Source organism: Atractosteus spatula, chromosome 9 (assembly GCF_055471065.1).
Source record: "Atractosteus spatula isolate fAtrSpa1 chromosome 9, fAtrSpa1.hap1, whole genome shotgun sequence".
NCBI classification, from domain to species: domain Eukaryota; kingdom Metazoa; phylum Chordata; class Actinopteri; order Semionotiformes; family Lepisosteidae; genus Atractosteus; species Atractosteus spatula.
In genome coordinates, this window is record NC_142714.1 from 45,102,561 (window position 1) to 45,130,360 (window position 27,800).

Sequence of the window (27,800 nt, forward strand, 5' to 3'; positions counted from 1 at the left end):
TTCCAGTTCAATTAACAGCTAACAGTACCAACAATAACAGGTTTTTGTTTTCTTCTGACCCTTGGGACTGGGAGGATAAAAAATACAGGAGGTGTTGGATAAACTGAAAGGCTTAGCAATGCCAATTGTAAAGAAGGAACCTCTTCAAAATGAAAAGGCACTATATAACAAACACAAAAGCCTTACTCACACTTCTTTTCTGCAAAGGAGAATCAAATATTGTACCTCTAGAGACAAGAAGTTCTGTAGAAAATCATGTAGCCATTCATGATCTATATTAATACTACTTTGACTTTCACAGATATTGCTTATATTCAGATGGATTTGGCCCCATGCATATGAAATGTTGAAGCTACACATATTAGATAAGGAAAAGCTCTCACATAGGTTAGTCTTCCTTTAAGACTGTATGTTAGCTAGATATCAAGGAATGAATGTCTATGACATAACAAGGCACCTACCATCAGCATTCTCAAACTGGCAGTGGTTGAGAACAGGCCGAGGGCGAGGCGGACGTTTGGAGATGGTGATTGGCTGCCGTTTCCTTGGGTTTACTCTGGGCGGGGGAACAGGAGGAGCTGTGCTTTCCTCTGGCGCAGCACTAAAGATCTGCAGGTTAAATGGTTCTTGTGAGCAAGAATAAAAACCAACCAGCCAAACTGGTTCGCTGGAATTCAACATGTAGCAGCAAAAGCCATTTGAAAGGACTAGTAGGAACACATATTATTTTATTGAACACACAGATAAAAGTATTTATCAACTTGCCAAAATACAGAAGCACGTAATATACAGTAAGGTTGAAAGTTATCAGAAGCTGGAACAAAGAAACAGAAGTAAATTAAAAGATTTTTGCTTAAAAGGTACTTTGACAGTTCACTTCTAAATGTATTTCATTCCAACGTAAATCACTGAAAGGATTAGATCAAGAAACTATAATGCCATCGTTAGTTTTTTACTCATTTTACCTTATTTTCAAAATGATTACATTCCAGACATCAGAACAGCGGGATGTGTTTATTGTAGTGAATGACACCAACATATTTTAGTGTTAATGAATTTTGAATTGTCGTTTTATTTTCTCTTTGGACTTGAAATGAATGAAATTACTTTATTATTGCCAAAGAATAATAATTAAAAACCTAGATGTGTTTTGTTTAGGTGACCTACTGTATGCAGTTGTTAAATTGAGGATTGCTATTTTACATTGGTGAATTTCCATGTATCCTAAACTCAGCTTCTTGTTTTCTAAATACAAATACTATTTTATATTAAAATTAACCTCACCCCCCAAAAAAAACAAATACCGGTGTTGTGGCGTTGTCCAGATTTCCCTTGAAAATTCTGTGGCCAGCAAAGCAAATCGGTCTTCTGCGTGATTGTCTTCCTAATCCTCTCCATGGTACACAAGGCCAAGCTACGTATCTTATATGAATGTTTTTGTGTCTGTTCCAACATGTGTTTGGTTACATTTGCCCTGCTTATTTTAAATGTGTCAGAGTTGTGACTGGGATTACCTTCTGATAGTCTTGTATAAGAATCTCAATGACAATGTTCTGAAACTTGATATTGAGCATTGCTGCCACAGTCTCTTCCTCGGCTCTCATCAGCGTTGGCCCAAAGATCACTCCCATGTTGGAAGGGGTCATCAGATTCTCTTCACTGTGATTGCACACACTGTAAAATGCATGTAGACACACACAAAGAGGGGCTTTAGCTTACATTAGAAAGGGATAAGGTCTACTTGGTGAACAACAACTGTTTTTGTTTTCATCAAAAATAGCAGATGCCTCAAGCACATACCCCAACCACAAAATCAAACTGAGAAAGAAGACTCTCACTGGCAACTTACCGAGGCTGGGAGGAAAGACTGGGAAGAGTACCAAACAAGAGGTTTCAAACCCCTATCTTCTGTCTGCTGCCAAATCACTAGGCCTCCAGAGTAATAACTGAAGGGCAGAACACATGTCACTGCCTGCTTCTGTTCGAAATTGCTGTACCCAAAGGAAGTCTAATACTTTACACATCACATTTAAATGCTTTGTCAGAACAGAGGTTGGATTGAAGTGCAGGAATTTCTAGTGTTACCAAGACGAGAAGAAAAGCAAGTGTGCAAACGTGAGTCGTGTGACCCATCCCATTCAGGCAGCTAGGTATTTTTTGGCTGTAAGTAGCTATCCAAGTATCTCAACCAGCCATTTTTTTTAAAGAAGTCAAGGTATCAGCTACAACAAGATGGCTAGGTAAGTTGCTCAGACCACCACAGTGGCTTGTGTAAAGAAGTACTTCCTGTTCTCATTTTTCAATGCACTTCCATCATAGTTTTCACTTGTATCACATAGCAAACAATGTACGTACATGTACAGTACATATAATATAATAAAAAGGTTGTGGTGAAATAATAACATACAGTATATAGATTCAATTTATTTTCCCTGAAAATATCCAATGATGTTTTGGAAAGACCAAGCATGCAATTTGCTTTGTAAGTCAACAATCTATACAACAATATTTGTCTTGTTCAAATGTTCAAATCAGGATACCATATTAGGATTGACTGAGAAACAGTGGAGAAAAATACATTCAGTTCTGTGAATAATGTTTTGATATACTGTACATCATAAGCAAGTCTTGACAGAATGGTATATACCAGGATCCTGTAAGATAAAACTAATGTCACCACTTCAATAAGCTTATAACTTCCACTCAATATTATTTGAAATCAGAATGACCTTTGAATGCAACTACTATGAAATAGAGGCCTTAAACAGTCCTCACCTGGCAGGCATGTATCAGGATATTCCTTAAATCATCATACTGCAGGTGATCCAGCTGGATCCTTGGTGTTAGTCTCCTTCAGTGCATTTATTCACTAGTCTTCAAGAACTTTCTTGTGTTACAAAGTTCATCTTTAACTGAGACTTGAAGCAATGAGTACCAAAAGAACAAATAAGTAGTTTTACAGTATGTAGTTATGAAACATACTGAAGTGGGTAATAACAGACAAGCCACAACACATTTAAAAACCAAGAGGTTTTCAAGGAAATTCAAATGAACAGCAAACAAATAATGTAAAGTGCTTTGCTGAATTTCATATGTGGAACTTTATGACAGATTCTACTTTTGTGATATCCTATAAAAAAAGCTTTGCTTTTTTAAAGCCAAGTTGGTATGCAGCAGTTTTATTTTATTTTGAATGCTTGAGTCAAAACTGTGCTTTGCCCTCACAAAGAAAAGCTGTCACGGAATATCTAATGTGAAAGAATGAAACAATGTATTTTCCTATCATTTTTGTATTAAAACAGCCTGCAAAATACATCTTCATTCTAGAGATTTAATTTTACTTTACCAGTACTGAAACCACAAATGTATAATGGACATCCACTTAGCTCAATTTAATGATCAGATAAAATGGCAAAGTTACTAAAATAAATTTGCTTCTATTTGAATACCTTATTATTTATAATTACCTTATAACATTATGCAAATATTTAATCGTCATGATCATAAATAGTGGTGTGTGCCATTTTAAATAATGATCATGTGTGGCAAAAATGTACTGTCATTCAAGAACTTTGTGTTTTGATACTTTCTTTGCCAAGTATTAAAACATAAAGATTTGTATTAAAACACAAAGCAGTATGACCAATCCCTGACAGTCATGTCTCCCTTTCCTAAACAAGATTTGCATTTCAATTAACTTACATGACCATCTGGGTAACTTGTGAAAAGCAAACATATTCAAGGCCATTGTCTGTGTTTCTAAAATTGAAGAAACATCAATGGCGGATCACCAATTGTGAAATAAGTACCTGGTAGAATTTAACTTAAAACACATAGAGAATTCCATGTTTTATGGTTTAGAGGCATTTGTCTTATGGAATACAGTGGATGGTATAGCAGTGGTTAGCATTGAAACCTCACAGTTTTAGGGCCCTAGTTTCATTTCTGGACACGTGCTATCTTAGTGGAGTTTGTGTGTTCTCCCTATGGTTGTGTGGGTTTCCTCCAGGTGCTCCAGTTTCCTCCCACAGTCCAAAATCATACATGTACTGTAAGGTTAATTGGCTTCTGGGAAAGTTGGCGCTTTTGTGAGTGTGTGTGTCTGTGTTTGTCTGCCTTGCAATGGACTAGCTATACCCTGCCTTGCCCCTGTTGCTTGCTGAAAAGGGCTACGGCTCCCAGATAGAAAAGGGTATGGATGGATTTTCTAAGGGGTCCTTAAACAGAAATTTGGAGGGAAATACCACAGTGAGGAGTGAAAAACAGGTGAAGGGAATTTGTGTGGAGCAGAGAATGATCATATTTATTTTTGTATTCCAGTTTGTTGTTTCTGAAAAATAACATAAGTTTGTTTACAAAAAAATGTCTAGTTAAGTATTGCCCCATCAAAGGAAAAACAGGTTTTCACCGACTGTATGACTTACGCATGTAGTTGCAACAGTTTACTTCAGTCAATACTTTAATTAATCTGAAATAATGGACCATCCCATTTTACAGAAACAAAAACCACCAAACCCAGGTATAATTACATGCATATCACTCACACAAAAAAAAAAGATATGAAAGGAGAGTTAGTAAACTAATGAAACAACTGTTCCTTGAAAAGCTGGTTCTTACTTGACTAAATGTCTGATCAGCAGGTTGAGCATCTCCCTGTTCTTCTCTGGGAGTTTGTAAACAAGGGAATGGATGGCACCCAGTCTGTAGTCCAGATTATCAGACTCTAAAAGCAGAGAAGTACAATATCACTTGGAATGCATTTCTTTCAAGTACCAGTTGCTGCTATACAGTACTTTGTACATACCGTAAAGGCATGGCTTCCAAGTTGTGAAAAATTAAAAAAAGTTACTGTAAATATTTAATTACAAATGGAAAGTGGCTTTACCTTAATGTGCCACAAATGGCAAATGGTTTTTCTATTCTTCCCTGTTTTTTTTCCTAACCATTTGAGTATTTAAGTATTTCAGGAACAGCATTTATATTCTGACAACTAGTACCACCCTCTGGTGAAGCATAACATTAACAGAGTGGTAAAAAAGTTAGGAAGTGAAGATAGGAATGAACAAGGTTCAATTTGACTATGTGATAGCATGAAAGAAATGACAAGATGAATCTTATATCCACTAGGATTTAAACAAATTCTGTATTTTAAACCAAAATGTAGAATCCGTTCTCCTGTGTGTAAAATGTCAATTAAGTAATACGGGTCTTGACAAGTAATACATCTGTATTTAAAGAAAATACAGCAATGAAATAATAAATTGATGATACATTACATATAATTGAATGTATCATGTACATGAAATGTGATACTAGAATCCACAGCATTCTAAAATAAGCCTAAGGACATAGTAGAGGCATAGTAGAGGGCACAGTGCCATGATTTAAGGTGGGTGGGTCTAAGTAAAACACAGGCACACTTTGTAACCATAAGCTAAATAATGCTCTTTATTTACAGTGTGGGGATACATACCAAATTAAAAAAAACAAAAGCCTACAGTAGCTTTTGCCTTCTGGAGAATGTCGTTCAGACAAGAACCCTCAACATGTCTTCAGTTGCCGCTCTTTTACAATACTCTATGTATTTCCACGTTTATAGTAGTCCATATATTTCACAAATGATACTGGAAGGCAGGTATTTTAGTCATTTTTTTTATTTTACAAGCACCTATTCTGTTATATTAAATATCCATCCAATTTCGAATTCTCAATTGAATCATTAGGTCTAGGCTCACAGCAATGACTTCTGTGTCCATATGGAGACAAATAAGAAAGTGCGAACAGGCTCCTCTGGCGCGCCCACTATCTTAGCCATTTGTGTTTTGACACATTGTAAGCTCTGTTGCGAATTCCAAAAGTTTCAGTGCCAATTGGAACAGCAGCACACCCTTCACTGATGTCAACACAAGCTTGCAGGTGACCTGAAAGTTGACCATGCTGACTAATCTCAACTCTGACAGTGCTAAGCCAGTTATGCACTTCTGCTACAGAAATCCCAGTCACAGTCAGAATGTAAAATGAAATACTTTTGTCTTTGACTATGGATTACCAGAGTCAAATGGAATATTACTTATCAAAGTTTCACAAAATGAAAACTGTTGCATTGTATCTCTCTCATTATGTCTTAGGATCAAATACATTTCATTGTGAAATGTTCTTAAAAAAATAACTTCTACACACCTTGGACAGACAAGAGCAAAATGAAAACAAATGCAAATTTATCTTTTTCCACTATTCTCTTAGGTTAATATGCCATTTTCAGCATTAATGAAAATACTTTCTCTTCATTAGAGGAATTTAATACATTCTTCATACAGCTTGAACTCAGTTACTTCCCTTGCCAAATGAACCTTAAAAATAAGAAATAGGCAATTTGTCTGCAATGTAATAGCATAATGAAAAATTAAATATACAAATGTTGCAATTGTAGTTCAGCCAGTTAACCTAGTTTGCGTAAGAAACCTTTGAACTTCCTTTTAATGGCAAAGCATATTGTACATACTGATTAAGTAAAAGAATTCTCAGAATTCACAACATTCACTGGCTGATGCATTCAGAAATGAAAATATAAACACCTGTGCCTCACTGATTTACCAAAGCTAGTAATTTAGCTACATTCAAAATTGCTCCTTGCAGGAATGCATAGACTACAATGGCATAAAGCCTGGCAGCTAATTCTTTAAAGTTTCAGTTGAAAACACAATGTTTCAGGTTCATCAATGTGTTTGAAAGAAATAAAACATTGTTTTTGCTATCTAATAATTATGATCCCCTTTTGAGTTCTAACTTACCATCTGTTTTTTCCTGGCAAAGTACCAGTCAGAAACATAATCCTTAACTACAGCCCCAACTGCAATTTGCTCAAAGCGTTTAACTAATCTATCCAAATGGATCATGTTCTCAAATTTAAAAAGAACTTTTGATCCAAGCACGTACAAAATATATTGAGAAGTATAGAATGTTTTTCATGGAAATAGAATTATTTTAGATAGTTTACGCAATAAGCACTCTAAGACAAGTGTTCTAGAAATTATTTACAGTGGTACGATTTAATAAAATGCTAGTTTTTGTGAAATTATATGAATACTATACAGTACATAATCTAAAATATTTTTCAAATTCATAAGATTGTATATGCACTTCAGTCAACAAGAAATATTAAGCTTACTGGCAGCTAAGATAAGTTCCCTGTTTAGTTTGTAGGTCATCAATGGCTCAGAAAGACTCCTGCAAAAAAGAAACACAAAATGTAAAGTCTGTTATTCTTACTTGTGTTATGTAAGAGTTTTCCTTTCTGGATAAACTGTGAAAAATGAGCAATATGCAATACAATTAAAATCACATTTTAATTATTACACAACAATATAGAAGTAAAAATATAATATGATACAGTACATAGTTTCCAGATGACAATTACAGGACACATCTTTCAAGGACAAATGTATATACACAATCTGTTTTTTTGTAGTTTTGGATGAGCTGTCAGGATATATCCAGAGATTTTTTTAAAAAAAATTAGTGCATTAGAACTGTCAGATTTCCTGGCAAAGTGTTGCTTTTTGATGGGATTATCAGGCCTTAACATGCATTACAGAAGTAGACTTCAATAACTTCAATAATGCTCCAATAATCTAAAAGAAAATACTTATGTGGAATAAAAAAGAAATGATCAACACGTACTATAGTAATATCGTGAGTTAGGATATTTGAGCACAATTGCAACAGGAAAAAACAGTAGTAATTATATAAATGTTTGCCAAGCTAAACCTTATAATGGTGTGAACGCGAATGTCCATACACGATAACTTTATTTCCTCTGCAGTTTATTAAATACCATACAAAGTGTTTTACTTTACTTTTTTGTAGTGCACTTCTTTTTTAATATAATCATTTGATTTCGACCTTTACTGAACTGCGTATTTTGTGTTATTTTGTTCAAAAGCAAACACTACTCTCTCCAACTGTACTTATTAAATTCACATTTTGAACCTCCTGCATTATCCCTTTGTAATCCTGGCAGATATTAGTGTTCCATACAAGAGGTTAGAGAGTTCAAATATTTGTAAAGATATCACTATTGCACAGCATCTTTAGGTTGTGTCATTCAGGTAATCAGTTCTAACAAGTCTTGGCATAAAGAGTGTTTGGAATGACAGTTGAAAGGCAGATGAAATCCTAGCCGTGGTAAAGGGGCTGCTGCCATCTAATCTCACAAGCACTAACAGCAGAAAGAAATGTAGAACTGGCCCTGGCATACGGGCGCCATGCCATGGGCAAGATTGGACATCACATTCCCCAAGAGGCGGCACACAATTAGCTCAGCGCCAGTAAGGGCAAGCCAGTCTTGATTCCCTGTGAAACAGAAAAATCTTGGGCGCCTTAAGGCTCATGGTGACATCAGTGAGAGAAGTGCCAATTCCTGTCCTCCAGTGAGCACTGAGCTTCCTACTGTATAATTGACTGCTCCCGGGGTGGGCAGGTTGGAGGACAATCTATGGGCCCAACCTTAATCTCCCCTTTGGTGTGAGCCATGGTATTAAAGACAAATCATTGTGTGTCCAGATTTGCTGGTTATATTATTAAAAAAAAAGAATAACTGGCAACTAAACAAACTACATCCAAATTGCGACACATTTATCAGGCAGTCAATCACTTTGTAAAAGAAAAAAAATAGTTGAGGCAAATCAAGCAGAAAAACAATCAGATTACACTGATATTCACATAGTTTCATAATTCTCAGATTTACTCTTTCAACATCCTTGAACACAGGCTGCTGTTGTGTTCTTTTGAGTGCAAGAGACATGGCTCCACAAAAACATTTCTCTCCTGTATTATTTTTATGTTGCTCATCTTCACAAAAATGTAACAAGACTCATGATTCAGTTCACTTGTTTGAATATTTCTCTAGCTATGTTCTGTAACCACTGCAACACAATGCCTCTTTACTTAAAAAGAATGGTTACACATGAGAAAATGTTCCTGAATTCAAAATGTAGTGATGAAGAGGACACAGCATCTTCTGCAGAGATTAAAGTCTTTACTAAAAACAATCTACTGTAGCTCTAAGATGCTGTTGACTGCTTTTTGTTGTACTACCATACATGTATTAGTTAAATAAAAATTGTACATACCTGAGGTAGAATTTCATTGAACTAGTGATGGTTTTAATATCCCAGTCGCTGTTATGAAAATCGACATCCCCTGGACATTTGGGATCTGCAAGGAATGATGCATATAATGATATAATATAATTATAATAATATAATAATATAAATAATATAATTTTTTATATTCATTTCTACTTTTAATATTTTATACACCTTATGAAGTGGACAGTGAAGAGACAAACCCTTACCTAGACCTGTCAAACGTAGGAAATCCATAACTACTCAGTGTCACTGATCCCCGCTTTTATGGGTGACAGCTAAGAGGTTAACATAGTGTTAGGTTCCCAGTAATAATATTTATTTTTCCCTGATATGAAACTAGCCCAATAGAAACCCTGCCAAGATCAGCAAAAATCAGAATGGGCCATAACAAGTGACTGTCAAAGCTCATCAAAACTGGGATTAATTTTAACAAACTGTAACAACGATCAAAACCCCTCAAGAGTAGCCAACTGAAAAATCCATCCACAAAAGATCCACAATTGCTCCCATTATACCAGCTGTTTCCAGTTATATTTGGTTTTGGTACAGTTTATCTTTGATTTGGAAAATTGTCTTTCTCTCTCTTCTCTTCTAGGTCCCTTTTCAGGCCAAAAAGGACCATAGGGGGAAGAGGGGGCAAAGACCACAATTTTTCTCGACCATCCGACACTGGGGGTGGAGGTGATGTGGTCAGCATCACGCTCCAGCCAACCTATTACCCCTGAAAGGATTAACCCCCGGTAATCATTAGGAAAGCAGGCTGAGCCGTCTGGAAGGAATTAGAGCAAGCTACATCACTTGCCCCTACCTGGGATTGAACCCGGGACCTTCCAGTCAGGAGCTAGACACCCTTGCCGTCTGAGCTACCACAGCTCAGGAAAATTGTTTTTAACTGAATAAAATACATTATTATAGTGTTCTATGGCAAAGACATAGACAACAACTAGCTGTTAAATATACTGTATATAACCTATTCAAGATGTGTTTGTTCAATGAGACCGAAACGTGATTTGGGATTACATCTAAAATTCTATGGTGATCTATCACTTTCCCACAGTATACAGTAAAAATATGAGTTATTCAAATTCATAATAATGGAAATATTTGTTTTTGAGACTTGAAGTGTGATTTCTCACAAATACTACCTACGTACTACTGTACACAGTAGCATAAACATACAGTAGCTAAGAAAACAGAACACTTTCTACCGCTCTTTACATTTTTTAACGACAGTTTAGCTGCAAACCAGACTCTTACATTTCTGCTGGTTCTGTCTTTCTGTTTTTCATTCAGCATTCATCCAGTAAAGGAAAATGGTATTAAAGCCTCTACATACTGTATGTTCTTCTGCCTGTTAGTTTTAAAATAAATTATTATTTCCGTTAAGTCTGTTTACAATTGAAATGGTAAGATTCACAAAATCCCTTTGAATGGGTTGTAATCTTTGTGGTCTAAATATTTTACCAATACTCATTGATTAGATTATCCTAGGGAAGCATGGTGGCACAGTGGTTAGAATTGCTGCCTTGCAGAGCTGGGGTCAATTCTGAACCTGGAGTGCTATGTGTGTGGAGTCTGTATGTTCTCCCTGTGTTCATATGGGTTTTCTGCAGTTTCCTCCCACAGTCCAAAAACATGCCGGTAGGGTAATTCACCTCTGGGAGAATTGGCCCTGGTGTGAGAATGTACACCTGTGTTTGTGTCTGTCTGCCCTGTCATGGACTGGTGTCCCGTCCAGGGTGTACCCAAAGGGCTTGCCTTGTGCCCACTGTTTGCTGGAATAGGCTCCCCCGTAACCCTGAATTGGAAGAGGCGGTTAGAAAATGGATGGATGGATGGATTACTATGCTGTACAATATTGTTTATGATTTTCCTCTGAAGGTGAAGTTGACGGTGAGCATGCAGCTGTTGCCAAGATAATATCCTCACCAAAGAAGGCATTTAAAAGCTTTTGTACTTGGATGTTGCTGCCAACTGTTCTGTAAACCCCTTCTTGTGTGAGACCTGGAAGAGAAAAGCAGGTTATACCTTTTAAGTAAAAAACAATATTAAAAAATGCAGCACTTTGAATGCACTCTAGCCAAGGCATATACAGTATAATTAATTTAATTTCTGCCTTAACAAGTTGCTGTTGTATCATGTCGGTGTGAATAGTGCTCAATGCTCTAAAAAAATAATGAGACACGATAAAGCCCTTCTTTACTTAACAAGCACCACTGGATTACTGAAACCAGAACAGAAATGTTAAGAAAGCAGAAAGCTTCCATTATGAAACATTCAAACTGAATTAGATATACCTGTAAACAAATTATTTTCAGGTACTTAGTCGGCGTGGTGAAGGCTGTTTTCAACTGCTGGCGTCTTAAATCTTACAGACTGTTTATTATAACAGTCAAGAGTGATGCCAAGCCAACAGCAATGACTACATCACTTTTGTGGTAGTGCATTTTTACAATGAGGAAGTTGTTACAGGACCATGCACACCAAATTCCATTTCTTTCTTAAGTACACAGATGACGCAGAGCCTTGTTTTTTTGTTTATATCTGGCCCCTATTCAGAAAGCACAGTCCAATGAGGAAAGCACCCACTAGACATGGCTCATTAAATTAGAACAAGCATGCACCACTGCCCTCCACAGGAGAAAAATGGATATCACAGATATAATACGAAGATTCTTTAAAGAAAAGGCTTTTTAGCAGTGCTTCTGTTATGGTGGGATGTGTCTCACCTTTCGCCTCCACATAATTGATGCACTTCCGAACAAACTTGAATCCTACTTCATTCAACTCCACTGCAAATGACAAAAACATATGACATAAATGTATGTGAGTTTGGTCTGCATACACATACCAAGTGTACTTTTTACAGTATTGTTTTTGAAAGTACTTCACCACTTTTTACTTTTAGGTGAAAATCATAAATAAAATGTTACCTACTTTCTGCTTGCTTGTGTATTGGGGAATGGTAAATCTGTAGCATAAAAACAAAACAAAATTTACATTGGGTAAGAAAAGCAACACACTGTGTTTTAGTCTTAAAAGAACTCATAAAACATATTCAATTTAATTATTTCTATTACAAATGTCACTGATATTAACCCCTAGTCATCCTTCTGTTTTTCCCACCTTGGTCTCTTAATGGCTTATTTTAAGCAGTTGTTCACTAAAACCAGTCTACCTTGGTACTGTTTCAAGGCTTTTATTCACTGCGGATCATACTGAGGACTGAGGACTTCATCCCTCTAGTCGTATGATATTAATTTGAAATAGTACGGTTGCAGAAATAATGGAAATTGTGGTAGTAACGTACTGTAACTGTCACTAAAGGCTGCCAAGCACTGTCGCAAAACACTGAACGTTTCATATATATAGTGTATGTATGGTTTCATGTGTTATATGTGTTGTTTGAATATGCAGAGAGTTTTCACAGCGGATTAATTGGCAAGGACTCTGTGTATATATATTAGAATGTGTCAGTGAGAAAAGGACAGCCCATATATGGAAGCTGACCAAGTCTCTTCTGTAGAAGCCTGTTTTGAGCCTTTTATGTGTTGAGTTCTTTCAATCACCACCTGAACTGTAAGTTACACTTCTGTCAGAGTGTGTTTAATGTTGAACCACATTCTCCCACAGATAATAAGTGTCCCTGGGTGTCTCGGATACTAGTTTACCTCTTCCTTCTTTCAATAATTAATAATTATAACAGTCAGCTCCATATATTTAAATCCTCCTATTCCTTACAGTTTATATACAGTCCTACTGTATATTTTGAGATCTTTATGCTAGATTTACAAAGTACTTGAAGGAAACTTTTCAAATGATGCTGTATAATACATCATGTTATTTCATGCTCTTATTCAAGTTTACTACAATTAACTTGTATAGCTTATTTTCAGTTATTGTCTTGGCTTTCTCATCCTTTTTATGCATATTTTTCTTTACCAGGTTTTTCACAGTTTAATTTTATTACTCTTTTATCATACTCTTATCACAGTGCTTTACTGTACTTTGCCCTGCTTTTGTCATGCAAATGAACTTCACTGGATAGGATCCTATTACACATAGTGTAGTTCTACCATAGGGTGGCAGCAGTGAATCACAAAAGACGGTGACCTACAGGCTCTTTTCCATCCATTGCTTCCATCCATATCTTTCTGTCAAACTCTGAGAGGGCCTGCAGGGTGACAGGTACAGGTCTACAGAAACAATAAAACAAAGAAAACATTAGACCATGGGTTACAGGAATGGATGTATATTTGCCATTTTATCAGTTCTTCAATCAGGGCTGGGACTAGGTTTTGTTTTTGGGGATGATCTCCAAATATTTGTTTCTGCTCTCCAGAATGTTGATGGGGTTCCAGTATCTCCATTACATTATCTCTTCAGGGATATTTTACTGTACCTGAAGAGATAATGTAAGATACTAGTTACATATTTTAGTGGGTTTTGGGGGGGAGGATGTCTCGTGTGCTCATAAATTGGCCAAAAATACAACAGTGGTCTGTTTCCAGACTGTGTTGAAACCCCCCTTTTGACAACAAACTTCAATCAAATATTTTCAGATGCAAAGCATTGGACAGTATAGAAAGTATAGAAAATAAAATCAGCTTCTGACTACATATGAGACATTCCTGGTGTTCCCTTTCACAATAATTAAAATATATACTTTAAAGAAGTATTCACTGTAAAAAAAATGTTGAGGAATGTGAGTAAGAAACAGGCTCCTACAATCTTGGGTAGAATCCTTTAAAATCCTTCGCCACGTTACATTATATCTTTTTGCACTCTACCTTTTTTTTCATTCAATGATAAGAAAGCTATAGTTTCAGAAAATGGAAAATATATCAGCCTGGTTTCCCACCTTTCATGGGTTTCGATATCAAAACAAAACCTCTTGTCTATAGAATCTGTCTTCCGTCTAATGCAGGATTTTAGTTTTAGCTCTGTTGGTCCCTGCAAGGAAAGCACATTTAAAATATAGCATTAATGCAGAAAATACACAAAAATACTTTTTTTATTTTTCCCCTTTATTTACTGAGGTTTATCTTGGCAATGGTGCTGGAAACACTGCTAGGAAATTTGTGGTGGGAAATTGTGGCTCAATTTTACACAGAAAACACAGAATACTCATTAGTATTAAAAACAAGTGCAGAAGAGACCACCTCTAAATGAAATCAAATCTAAGACACTCAAACCTTTCTTTTGTTTGACATGTTAATGATCTTATTAGAACCACAATAAGTACGTGTCAATTAATGAATTGTAAATGTGGCCTGAATATGGAATTTTTCATTTGTTAATATTTATTATATTTAATCTTAAAATCTCCGTTCCTTTGCATAGAAAGTACCTGATAGAAAACCCCAACATGTATCTCCCCACAAGCTACCAGTGCTTGATACCCCAAGTGATCAGGTACATCCTAAACCATTAAAATTCATTTGTCAGTAGAATTCACTTTCTTAAATTTTCTTTTTTCCACGATGTTTAGGGTCCTTCACATACTAGGGCTAATTGATGTCCATGAGCTACTTCTTTCTTTCTTTGCAATTGTTCTTTAAAAAAAAGGAAATGAAACTGGTCGGCTTTTAACAAAATGCCATTAAAACAGTTGGAGACAGAGTTTTCAACTGATGTGCTTCTAAACTCCAATCTACTGAATTTAAGACGTGATCTAAATCTTGATACTTTTGAGTCGCAACTATTAGCAGGCCAGAGCTTATCCTGAAGCACAGGGTGCAAAGCAGGCCTCGAGAGCAAAGGAAACTCAATGTGGAGAGAAAGTCACAAGACAGAGAAGTCTATCACTCCAAGAAACAATGTCTTTCAGCATTAGTGAGGAACGCCCAGAGACCTGTGAAATAATAATAATAATAATAATAATAACGTAGCAATACCAACCACCACACTGCCCTGCCTTTTAATTATTAAGGGGTAAATCTGGTACAAATAAAAAATAATTATGCCAAGGTGCAGTTAAGGATATGTCATTATATACAGTAATAATCTCCATAATGAGGCACTGTTTGATTTCTGTTTCACACAGGATGGCCTCTTTCATTAAAACATACCTTTCTGTGGGTATGTAAACAGATATTTAGTAAGCAGACAATTACAATCCTTGTGTGTTTTACATTATTGCACAAGCATGAAGGGTAACACAAGACAACACTATATGTATATAATGCACACCCTTGTAATATTTTTTAAAATACATATTATGATCAATACAATCCTCATATTTCAGTCTTTCATTACTTACTTGCTTAGTTGCGGGTTTCTGCTCAACAGGAATCATGGATAACACCTTGTTTTCTTTGTGATATTTGCAGTAGTACTTTACCCATGTAACTCCCAAGGCCCCTAGGAAATAAATCAAGCAAAACAAATCACTTTGCCCTTAATTAATACTGTGGAATATGTAATGAAAATACATTACTGCAGAATTATTATTCAGTGTAACAATTATTTATTTCCTGTAGAGTTGTTTATGAGCTGCTGTATGCCTCTGTAATAGATGTGGCTTATAGCAAGTAACTACAGCTTTGACAGGTCCATTGGCTCTTTGGTGTATTAGAAGTGCATGTGAATTTCAGTTCAGGAGACCAAAGATCAGTTTCCTGTGCAAGACAAGCAGAATCCTTACTAATGGTGTCGGAACCTGGGCATCCTTCGCTCAAATACAGTTCAAATAAAAGGTGAAAAACATAATGCATATTTTGAGTAAAGGGATCACTTTTTGGTGCCATTCATAAGGAAGCTGGTTGTCTGAGTCCCACACGGGGATTCAAGCTCTGAACACCTACGCTGCAGCACACACGCACTACTGCATGAAAAAAGCAAATTCACTAAGCAAGGTTCAAGTATCCTTCACATTGCATCCATTACAACTAGACCAATACATCACCTGCTACTCATTTAGGGCTACTTTAACTAGTTAAGCATGGTAAAAAACATCTCTTAACCAGCGTATGAAATCAACATTTGAATAATTATTTGTTCTTTTTTATTAAACACAGGAGGCCTTATTTTTTTTTTAAGCCCTGCCTGCTTTGAAATTGTTAATTGCTCATGACATTGGCTCACTATTTCAATCCTCTCCAAAATGCATATCATCATAGACATCTGCCATTTTATATGCTGTACTGAGAGCTCCTCAGTGCTCACAACAGTTAGCGTCATTTGTAGGAGCCATCTGGTCTTCACTGGCAACACTGCAAACTCACAGGTTCCCTAAAAATCCCAGGGGACACTGTTGGGCTGTGAGCCAAAGAAAAATTGCCAGCCTCACATATACCAAAATCCACAGCTTGCTATATTTCATAATCAGTTTATCATCAGTCAACAATCCATTGGGATTCAACAAAACATTTAAAACAGCTCAAATTATCAGAAAGGGTTAACAAATTTTTACAGTCCATTAAATTAGTTTTTAAACATTTTTTGGTTTGGCTTTCCTGGGTACATATACATGTATAGTTGTCCTTTAAACACCCCTTTTCCATCACATGGTTAGTCTCTAAGTCTTGAAACACATACTTACACTTCTCCTGTGTGAAGAGATATCCCTCGACAGCTGGCTGGCCAGGAATTTGGCACATCTGAGGTGACTCTTTCATTCTTTTCATGAGCTCCTCCATCTCTTCCCGTGTGCTTTCAAAGCGATTTCTTGTCTAGAAACAAGAAGGTTTTCCAATGTCTCAAAGTATCAAGCTTTGTTAAACACGTATTTTTATTACATTAATTAAGTACCATTCAAAAATTACACGTATATTTTTACGTACCCAAAGTGAAGGACCTTTTGTTTCCAAATAACATCCTCTGTTGTGTGGAAAATGCAATGATTTTGAACAGACAGGTTTGTACAGTGTGACGATTCAGGGTCTCAGGGGATCTCAAGCAAAGCAGCGGGCGCAAGGCAGGATACACCCTGGATGGGATGCCAGTCCATCTCAGGGCACACAAACTCAAACACGCACACAATCACAACAGGGCCGAATTTTCCAAAAACAAACTCAACAGTATGTTTTTGGACTGTGGGAGGAAAACAGAACATCCAGGGAAACCCAATTTAACACAGGAGAACAAACTCAATGCAGATACTGTAGCACCCAGGTCCTGAATTGAACCCAGGGTCCTCAGCGCTATGAGGCAGCAATGCTAATCACTGTGGCACTGTAACACCCAAACTACTCAAGCAAAAAACAAACAGCAAGTAAATAGATAACATTCTAAGAGCAATCAGTCCAGACATGAGAGCAGCTTTGTCATAGCTATATTCCAGAAACTTCTGTGGAAAGGAGCTGCTGTTTCCAGTCACCTGACCAGTTGCTTGAAGAAAATTGTTCAGGTGACTATTTAAAAAGCAGGAAGCAGAGGCTTCCTGGGTTGGTCTCTTGGTGCATATCTGCTATCTGAAGGTCAGAGAGCAGATGCTCTGTGTGCAGTCTTCCCAGAGGGAGGAAGGAGTTACCAAGAACTGCAAGTTTCGAGTTTGAGATTTTGGATTTTTTTATGAAGAGTCTCATAGGGAGATTTAGTTTTAAGAACAGTGGAGACAGAAGTTTTGTGAGCACTTGTTTTGGAGAAAACCGGTAAGCAACATAGCTGCCCTATGTGATGAATATGGACTTAGTGAAGAAGTTTAGTTTATTAGCTCAAGTTGGGCTTAGGTTTTGTTTCAAAGCTTGTTTGCTTGGATTTCCTGTATTGTAAATAAAGAGCACTAATGAGTCTCACAGCTGTGTGTATCTGAGTATTTGTTGTCCTGCATTCATGGGCTGTCAAAATATGAATAAAAATGGGAAAGCTGTGATTACTAAATTATTCAAACTGTTTGGGATGGCAAACTTGAATTCAATTAGGTGCACAATTACCTAAACGAAACATACAACTATCTGAGTGATCTCCTTTTGCGTGCACTAATAGATGATGATTCAAAGTCTAGCAGTGATAGCACGGAAGGTAAGTACCAAGTTTGTCTCAACCTGATACAGTATTCTCTGTATTCCATTTTGAATTAACAGATGGGAATGCATCAGTTAATTAAAAAAAAACATGCCATTTGATTCAGCAGTAAGTTGAATCCATGTGCTACTAAATTAGATTAATATTACAAAGCAAACTGTCACTCATTAAAACACCCTAAAGATTGGATACTTAATGTTGATATTTACCAGAAAATTGTTACCAATACTCACATTTTGCAAGCTTAACTGAAGTTCTTGTTTGTATGGCATGAAGTCCTGAGTCATTTCAAATGTGAGGTTATTCAATGTTAACAGACTCTGAAGAAAAGCCAACACCTGCATCAGAATAAAAATCAAAAACATAATTTCTGTAGCATATAATAAATTAAATAATAAAGCAAATACACTAGTGAAAGTAAGGGATAACAACATTTATCCTAAATATAACAACATATACTTACACACCTTTCATTAAAGCAGCTACAATATAGCTTGATAATTCAGGTCTGTTGTAAAAGTAGTTTCATTGTACTCAAAAAATACTTCTTATTCTTAGCCAAATAACAACAGCTTGACAGTCTGATGCAAAAGAGAATGGTTAAGCCCTGCATTATAATAAGTATTTTTTTACATTTTAAGCATACATCCTCAAACATACTTTACTTTTCTATGATCTGCTTTCAGACTGTGTTTTAAATATAACTGAGTGCATGTGTTTGAATTAGCACTATGAAGCTCCTTTGTAAATGTATTTTTTGTATACACCCTGACCTTCTTTTCCTCCTGCAAGCTGTTGTTATGAACCATTTTCCGAACACCCTGAGTTTGTTTTTCTCATGTAAGCTGTTGTAAGGCTGGTAACAGAGGCGACAGCTACACATCGCACAGGGACAAGGCTAGGCCAGTGGAAATATTTGCAAAGGAAAAAAAGTAAACAGGATAGCTTTTTGAAAACAAAAGGAAGGCACTCACGGGCTCCACAACATCAAACTTCTTCCTGTCCTGAACCTGCTGAATTTGATATACATACTCCACAGAAGACTCATAAAAATTAAGCCTCTCTTTATCAAGCTGGACATCTGCCTGCAGTTAAAAACAGATTTATAAACAAAGATATTACCAGATAAAATACATCAAATACAGTACAAATACATCAGGTGGATGCTGCACATTGGTGGTGGTGGAGGGGAATCCCCATTACCTGTAAAGCGCTTTGTGTGGAGTGTCCAGAAAAGCGCTATATAGGGTAAGCAATTATTATAATTACAGTGCCTATTGAAAGCCTACACCCCCCTTGGATTTGTTCAGATTTTATTGTATTACAGCATGGAGCCATGATGTATTTAACTGAGAATTTTTGCCACTCCTCAACACAAAGTACTCTAATATGTCAAAGTAAAAAATAATCAAAACATTTTACTAAATTAATTAAAAATAAAAAACAGAAAATAATTGAATACATAAGTATTCACCTACCCCCCACCCCCCAGAGTTAATACTTGAAAAGACCACCTTTGGCAGCAATTACAGCTGTGAGTCTCTCTGGGTAAGTCTCTTTCAGCGTTGAACATCTTGACACTGGAATTTTTGCCATTCTTCTTGGTAAAATTGCTCAAGCTCCATCAAGTTGGATGGGGACCCCTTGTGAACTGCAATTTTTAAGTCATTCCACAGATGCTCAATTGGACTGAGGTCTGGGCTTTGACTGGGACACTCCAGGACCTTTTTGGTTTTAAGCCACTCCAGTGTGGCTTTTGCTCTACATTTTGGGTTATTGTCCTGTTGGAAGATGAATCGTCTTCCAAGTCCCAGTGCTCTTACGGATTGCAGCACGTTTTCCTCCAGGATTTTTCTGTACTTAGCTCCATCCATTTTTCCTTCTATCTTTATGGGTTTTCCAGTCCCTACCGTAGAGAAACATCCCAAAAGCATAATGATGCCACCACCATGCTTCACTGTAGTGAATGTGTTCTCAGTGTGATGTGCTGTGTTAGGTTTTCACCAAACAAAGTTCAATTTTGGTCTCATCGGACCTTAGAATCTTCGTCCAAATTGTTGAGTCTCTCACATGCCATTGAGCAAACTCCAGCCGAGATGTGATATGAGTTTTTTTCAACAAAAGCTTTCTTATTGCCACCCTTCTGTACAAGCCAAATTTATGAAGTGTGTGTGTTTTTGTTGTCTCATGCACAGTTTCTCCCATCTCCGTCATGGAGGACTGTAACTCCTTTAGAGTTGCCGTAGGCCTCTTGGTGGCCTGCCTTACTATGGCCCTTCTTGCCCAGACACTCAGTTTTGGAGGACGGCCAGTTCTGGGTAGATTCACAGTTGTTCCATATTTTCTCACCTTTTTAATGATGGACTTCACTGTGCTTTGAGGTATATTCAATGCCTTGAAATTTTCTTATATCCTTGCCCTGACTGGTATTTTTCAAGAACCTTGTCTCAGATCTGTTTTGAATGTTCCTTGGTCTTCATGGTGTAGTGTTTCCTCGGAAATGCACTAACTAGGTGGGGAAGCTCCCAGACACAGGTGTATTTATTCTGAAATCATGTGAAACACTTCAACTGTACACAGGTGGACTCCAGTCAAGTAATTATGTGACTTGGAGAAGAGAGTTGGTTACTTCAGAGGTAATTTAGGTGTGTCAAAGCAAGGGGGTGAATACTGATGCATTCAATAACTAAGACTGACAGACTTGACATACTGAATGACCTCTTTTATATTACTTTGACAAGTATGCTTCAGGAAGGTTATAGAAGCTTTTCAAATTACTGTGATTACCAATGGATATTAAAGGAGAGTGAAAACTGAAGCAAAACACACAGTGCCATGCCATCATGAGGAAAATCACAGAACTGTCTGATGATCTATGGAAGAGTATTGACATCAACTAGTCTACTCATTGCTGTAAAATGTATAAGGCATCTTAGTTTAAACTTTACCAAGACTTTCAAAGCTAATGGGGTGGCTGTTAACTCACCCGGAAGAAGACTTAAGAATGTTTTACCCAAATGTGTGGTCAGAAAAGTGGTTTGGGTATCTCACACCCAAGAGCAAAAACTGTTAATCTACAGAAAACCACTTTAAAGGTCTCCAAGAGTATCAATCAAAGTTGGCCTCATAAATCCGAGGTCTGTGGCAGGGCTTTTTGTGGCAGAGTGAAAAGAAAAATTGAGTTTGCCAAATAGCAAATAACTGACTCCCAATTCCAATGGTATCCCAAGGTGTGATGAAAGATGAAACACAAACCATTTTCAGAGCAGGCTCAGATGAAGTATGATTAGCACAGAAAGACGTTTATGTTTGAAAGAATGTCATCTTTTAAACATTCTGCTTAAGGGTTGTTTTCTGTGTTTTATGTCTTCCATCTTAATGTACTAAGTTAGAATTTAGGAACGGATTATTCAAGAAACTTAAGTCTAGTCACAAATGAACAACCAAATGTTTAAGAATGCAAAACCTAAAACAGCATTATGAATTGGTCATCACAGTCTCTAATAGAACTAGATAATAAATAGTATTAGATTAAAAGGCCAGATCACAAGCTGAGGAGGAGGAATACAGTAGTTCAATATGTCTCCTGAAAAGCTTAAGAACCTATTCAAAGGCTGCATAACATACGTAATATGGTTATCTCATTGAGATATGTAAATATGGGGTTCATAAACTATCAAATGAAGCAATTATTGATGATAATAAAAAGTGAAATTCATTAAATTAGTGATTTAATGGCTTCTTTACACAATATTCTGCGTTCAGCGTAAAACCTGTTAATCAAAATACACACATAATGCTGTATGTACTGGAGGTATTAGCAAATGTTTATACTTACATCCTGTAGATGAGATTCCTTTTTCTTTGAAGACAGGTTTAAATGTTTTTCCAGTTGAGAATAATATTTCTCACTTTCTTTGTCAAACTTCTTTTTTCGTTCCTGAAATACAAAGCCAAACTCTCTAGTTTAATTGTGTCAATTTTTGTTCACTTTTTACAGGTTGCCGATGCATTTAAAATGAAGTACACATTCTTATTGTCAATCAAACTTTATATTTTAGTATTAAATCTATCCATCACTCAAGTTTGCTTCATTCCAATAGAAGTTCACAGAGAGTTGAAGGCTGTCCATCGCAGGATTCACACAAGCACACAGTGACAATTTGGAAATACCAATTAACATAGTCAGCAATGATAGGTGGGATGAAACTGGCCCATCCTGGGAAAGCTCCAATACAAATAGAGTATAAATGGATCCCTGCACAAAGGCACGCCATTGTGAAATTAAATCCAGATCAAACTCCCAAACCACTGGGACACTCTACATTAAAGTGTAATACTGTAAGTGCATTTTGAATGTACTGTATGTGTATGGTCCTTTGCAATAATTTTGAACAAATATTGACCAAAGGATAATCTATTGTGCAAAATACAGATATACAAGTAACAGAAAACCTGGATATCACAAAATAGCAATATTAGATATAGTCGATCTGAATTACCACTTACTTGATACATTTGCACTGTAATTTGAAAAGTGCCTTTTTGTCCTGTTGGCTGTGATGCATAGGATCTTTTGAATTATCTTTGTAAACAATTCTATTAGATATAACAATTAAAACTTGCATTGTGTTATCATAACATCAATCCTGTTAGACATTACGACAATATCATATATATTGTGAAATTATTCACCTGACCATGATTGGAATTTCACACTTAGAAAACACTACGTATACTTGGAGAACATGATGGGATTTTAAATGTTAAAATTGATGCCATTGTTATAACCGTATTATTATAACCTGTAGAGATACAAAAATGTACATTATGAAATATTTTAAAACATAAAACTGGAAATATGCATGCTTTAAAATAACCTCAAACCTTTTTGTGGCTTTGTCTTTAACCAAAGCATTTAAAGGGAACATCAGAGCTTCTTTATTACAACACATCTAACACCCAGTGATAAAAGAGGAACAATTCAAGACATTAACAAAATAAAACAATTTCTAAATACTTCAGTGAAAACTACTGATTATAAATTTCCTATTTATCTGCAGCTGCAAAATAACATAACACCTGCAAAGAGACAAATATCACCAAAAGTTAAACTTGTTTATGTTTTTTCCATTATACAACTCTGATATAAAATCTAGTTGGTATCAGAATTTTACACCTGCTGACATTTTGTGTTGTATCCACTTTGGTACATTAAAACAACAATGCTTATATACTAAAGCACACTTATATATTTATTTTTAATGTTTGATTTACAGTGTTCTACTGAATGTATCTTAATGTTTATGTGTGTAATGTACTGTACATATATTATATTTTCACCCTTTGTTGAAGAGGAAAAGATATGCTTCAACAAACACCCATAGGTCTAACTATACTATGAAGATATGTCTCTAATCATATTTTTTCTGAACATATCTTTTGAATATCAAAATACAGTGTGTAAAAAATTAACAAATTCACAGAAAAAATGCTTCAGTGCTATTTAACATAACACTGTTACTGTTATTTACCTACCTAAGTAAATTAAGCCATTTTTATAAGTATAGAAACATCTAGCTATTTGGGTGTTGTGTACCTATAGTGTTACATAAAAAAAAACACCATGAATCAAAATCTCACAGTTTACGTGTGGTTAAGCAGAAGGAACAGCTCCTCTTAACAACTGAATAAAAGGTACATTTTAAGGAAAATACAAGATGAGAAGAAAAGGCTCTTCAGTGTTGTAATTAAAAAGACATTTGGGCTGTAAGAAATAATTGTGACTTTGTATTGCATAAAATACATTTTTTTGTATTTACAGTTACAAAGGAGGGGGGGTATTGGGTTGAATTATTTATACACCAATTGTCTTAAACAAAAGCTGGGTCTCCTCCCATTAAATGGCATAATTCAAAACTCTAAAGCGGACAGATGGAGGCCTTTCAGAAATAGTTTAGGCTTAGCTGTTTAGATAGCAGCTTGCCTGTTCATCTAGTGTGAAACCTAATTCTTTAAATGTAAAACGTGGCAAGAGCTTAATGGAATCCGCTGACTTTCTGAAAAGAAAAGGTGATGCTAACAGAATCCTTGAGAAAACATGAAACTGAGTCTATAAATGTATATGGGCAACAAGAAATGCAGGTGCAGCCACAATTTCCAAATTCAGTAAACATTAAAAAATGGATGTTAAAGCACAATAATGCTTTCATTTGACAGAATTCTTCTTATTTAAATATGCTTTACATGGAGCCCGCAGCCTGGCTCAAGAAGTCTCCATGAAAAGAGCCATATTTTGTAAGCTACAGGACCCATTTTTCCCTTTCCTGCTGCTGTATCCGGCAGGTTCAGAGAAATTGGCCTGTTATTGACAGGGATTCACAGGCAAATCATCTGATCTGCGAGCCCAGGCCAACAGCTCCACGTGTATAAACAGACACTGCTGTTGGAGTGGACTGAGCAGCAGAGGCCAGCAAGGAAGAAAGAGCATTCCTCCACTCTTAGTCATTAACCATAACAACTTTCTTTTTCTTAAAGGAAGAAACAGTAGGAAATCATAAAGCATTCTGAAGCATTATCTCCTCAGATACAGCTGCCACACTCCTTTCTTAGCTATTCCACATAGCTGTCTACTCAATTTCTCTGACTGATAGCTGACCTCAGAATATAAATTTCTTACAGAAGAAAGACAGCCAAATAATTTTAAAATGGATGCCTAGGAAGCAAGTCTTAGAATTTGTCTCAGTATTGTCTGTAGATGTCTTGAACCTGTGCTCAGAGAGACAGATGTATTTTTTCTATTTTTGACCAAACCAAATAACTCAAATGCATAATTAAAGTTTATAATCCAGCAGTGAAAAGGGCAAAGAATAAAATGTTTTTTGTTTGCCATAACTTATTATTATATATTATTTAATATTTAGTTTTGTGGCAGAACTTTTCAAGAAATGGTTAAAATCCTTCAGTTTCTTTTCCTAATTTTTGTAGCAGCTCCTAAAAGCATTCAAATCTGGCTTTTATTTAGTTCTGCTGACGATTTTGGACAGTGTTGCAGTCATGTCTTGACTATTTCCAGCAGTTATGCGCAGATGATCTGCAGTTGATTAACACACAGCAGCCTCAGCTCCCTTTGGAATGAGCCCATAGCCTCCCAAACCCAAGAGGAGGTCTGGCGCAGAAAATCCATGGGAAATGCTCTATCCCTTTCTCTGTCTTATTTTTTACAGTCACATATACTGTATTTCTCTTTCTACATACATTAGTGTCTTCAAAAAAGACAACCTCTGACTGTTCTTCTGGCTTTTATGCATTCCCTGTTCCAGTACCTGATGAGTGTGCCTTGATTACATACAGTATTTACTACTGCCACACCTTTCCTGAAAAAGCAGCTACAAAACGAAATACTGGCAAATTTTACTGTAGCATTTTCAAAAGGACAAAAGTAACAATTCGTAACTGGAGTAATAGAACTGTTAATATTATTCTGTAAAGATTTAACATGGATTCTGCATAAATTTAATGTTGCAAAGTGACGGAGATAACCTGAGTAACTCGCAGAGAGGCATGTCCTGCAGAATGTAGAAGCATTGTTGGCATTAAGTGTTAAAACTCTACCGTTTTATCAGAGAAAAGCTGACACAAACCTCAAAACACTTCCCATTTTGTGTAGACTTTTAGGTTGCCAGAACAGCAAACTATAAGAACTTTTAAGTCCTTAAAAGGTTAATAATTTACACCGTAATTTGCTGCAAAGAAAATCAATACATTTTAAACTTAGGAATTTTTCTTATACTGTGAACAAGATCATTTGCATGTGATGCTTTTGTTGTTACACAGTGCTTGAGCTGATACCACACCTAGGAGAGGCTTTTTAGGCAAAACAGAGAATTTTAATGCAGAGGTTACTTAACAGGACTTGCAGGGCTTGGAGAGAACAACAGTATTATTGTACAATGGAACACAACCTAGATTAACTCAAAATTCTCCTCGAGATTATTGTGAAACTCCCAGTAGGTTTTTGCCAAGAACTAAAAGGAACTTAAGGTTTTGCAGCAAAGTGTACTGCAAAGCAGATAAAATATTGTGCATACTCCGTTACTGAATGACAATTCAGCTCTAATCCTGATACGTCCAAGCATTAAGGTTTTTTTAGTGTTCTCTTAGTTACCTAATTACAACCTTAACTGAAATAATATTTCTTCAAGTTATGGATTGTCTTTATGAACACTAAATTTTAATAATAAAACATGTTGGTAATTTGTCATCTCCACACTATTTGGAAATAAAAATAATTTTAATTTAGGATTATTTAGGAATAAGATTTAATAGCTAGCTTTTACATCAATAAAGGATCATTTAAGAGCTCAGTTAAAAGAAAATACAAGGAAATACTTAAAAAATAAAAGCTCACAACATTTGTAGGCAACACAACCAAAAACTGTTTTAATGTTAATTGTGGAATTAACCTCTGCATATTCCAAGACTTAAAACAACATTGATTTTTGTGTGTTTTCTTCAAACTAAAAAAAATAAAGGACTTTCATTAGGAGTTAACTGAAACAGTCAATGTTAAGGCTGCTGGTCACACAGAATTATGTTTATTTATTAAGCTTAAATTTAAAATTCTTCCCTCCACTTGTCCTGCCCACACTTAGCAAGGAAATTATTCAGGCCACAAAAACAAGTTCATCTATATCCCAGAAAACCCCCAAAATGGCAGCCTAGCTGCCTGTGGGTTTTTAATCTTCAAATAATGAAGGAAGAAGTGCAGGTTTAGTGCTTTTTTAATGAGTCCTCTGCTAGAGGAGAGACTGGCATGAAGCCATTTTCCAGACTGCAAACAGCAGAGGGGTTGAGCGAAAACAGGGTAGACAGGCAGGGAGGAAGTAAGCTGTTATCAATGTGTAGCTTCTGCAGCATCCTTAATGTATACAGGAAGTAAAGATGTTTTTATGCATTTGTTGTTTTATAATAATGGCAGACAAACAATTTATCATTTCTTTTAAAAGTGTGAGTTTTATAAGAAACAGACAGACAGCAATAGACCTTAGCAATATTTGCTACACAGAAACAGTCTATATCATGTTGAATACCCATTCCTCTTTCTATTTTTTCTGAACTAAAATAGTTATATACAGTAGCAGGTCATTTAATATTATTATGGTCTCACTTCCCCAAGATAGAAAACAACCTTTGAAGCTAAACATACTTATCAATGCTAATATCAAGTGATGACACACCACTTTATTCATAAAATGTTGCCACACTGCAGCAGAGATGTGTATATCAAAAGTCAACATCCTGAAATGGAACAAACATTCAAGGACAGAAACAGGTGTTCTTCTCCTTTGAACTAATTGTGAGACTATACAGTATATTATACAATATATAGACTTTATATGACAATCAATATATTTTAGGTTCAGGCAGGAGCACTCTGTAGAGGGATCTAATCAAACTATTTTCTGTACAACAGTTTGAATACCAATACCGGGCTACCGGAAGTTTCCATGGAAACTAGTTGTTTCCCATGTTTTCCACAATTTAGAATAATAAATCATATAAGGTTTCATTCTCCCTGGAATTGATTGTTGCAGTAATTTCCCATTGCTCTTGCCAGTTAGGTACCAAAATATAAGGCTATAATCCTTGTAAGGTATCTATTACTTTTTCTCAAAGCCTTCT

The 27,800-nt window shown here is 36.1% G+C and overlaps 1 protein-coding gene across 1 annotated transcript in view; it reads right to left on the minus strand.

Moving 5' to 3' along the window:
• Positions 1–27,800, minus strand: part of ophn1 (oligophrenin 1) — a 64,218-nt gene that overhangs the window by 14,999 nt on the left and 21,419 nt on the right. Inside the window, exons 5-19 of the mRNA XM_088924484.1 lie at positions 21,955–22,056; positions 19,091–19,201; positions 18,350–18,454; positions 16,693–16,822; positions 15,412–15,512; positions 14,011–14,102; positions 13,267–13,345; positions 12,087–12,120; positions 11,879–11,941; positions 11,079–11,153; positions 9,132–9,216; positions 7,169–7,227; positions 4,618–4,723; positions 1,515–1,674; positions 462–609 (exon numbers count right to left, since the gene is read on the minus strand). Of these exons, the coding sequence (XP_088780610.1) occupies positions 462–609; positions 1,515–1,674; positions 4,618–4,723; positions 7,169–7,227; positions 9,132–9,216; positions 11,079–11,153; positions 11,879–11,941; positions 12,087–12,120; positions 13,267–13,345; positions 14,011–14,102; positions 15,412–15,512; positions 16,693–16,822; positions 18,350–18,454; positions 19,091–19,201; positions 21,955–22,056 (1,450 nt within the window). The remainder of the gene's footprint in view (positions 1–461; positions 610–1,514; positions 1,675–4,617; positions 4,724–7,168; positions 7,228–9,131; positions 9,217–11,078; positions 11,154–11,878; positions 11,942–12,086; positions 12,121–13,266; positions 13,346–14,010; positions 14,103–15,411; positions 15,513–16,692; positions 16,823–18,349; positions 18,455–19,090; positions 19,202–21,954; positions 22,057–27,800) is intronic.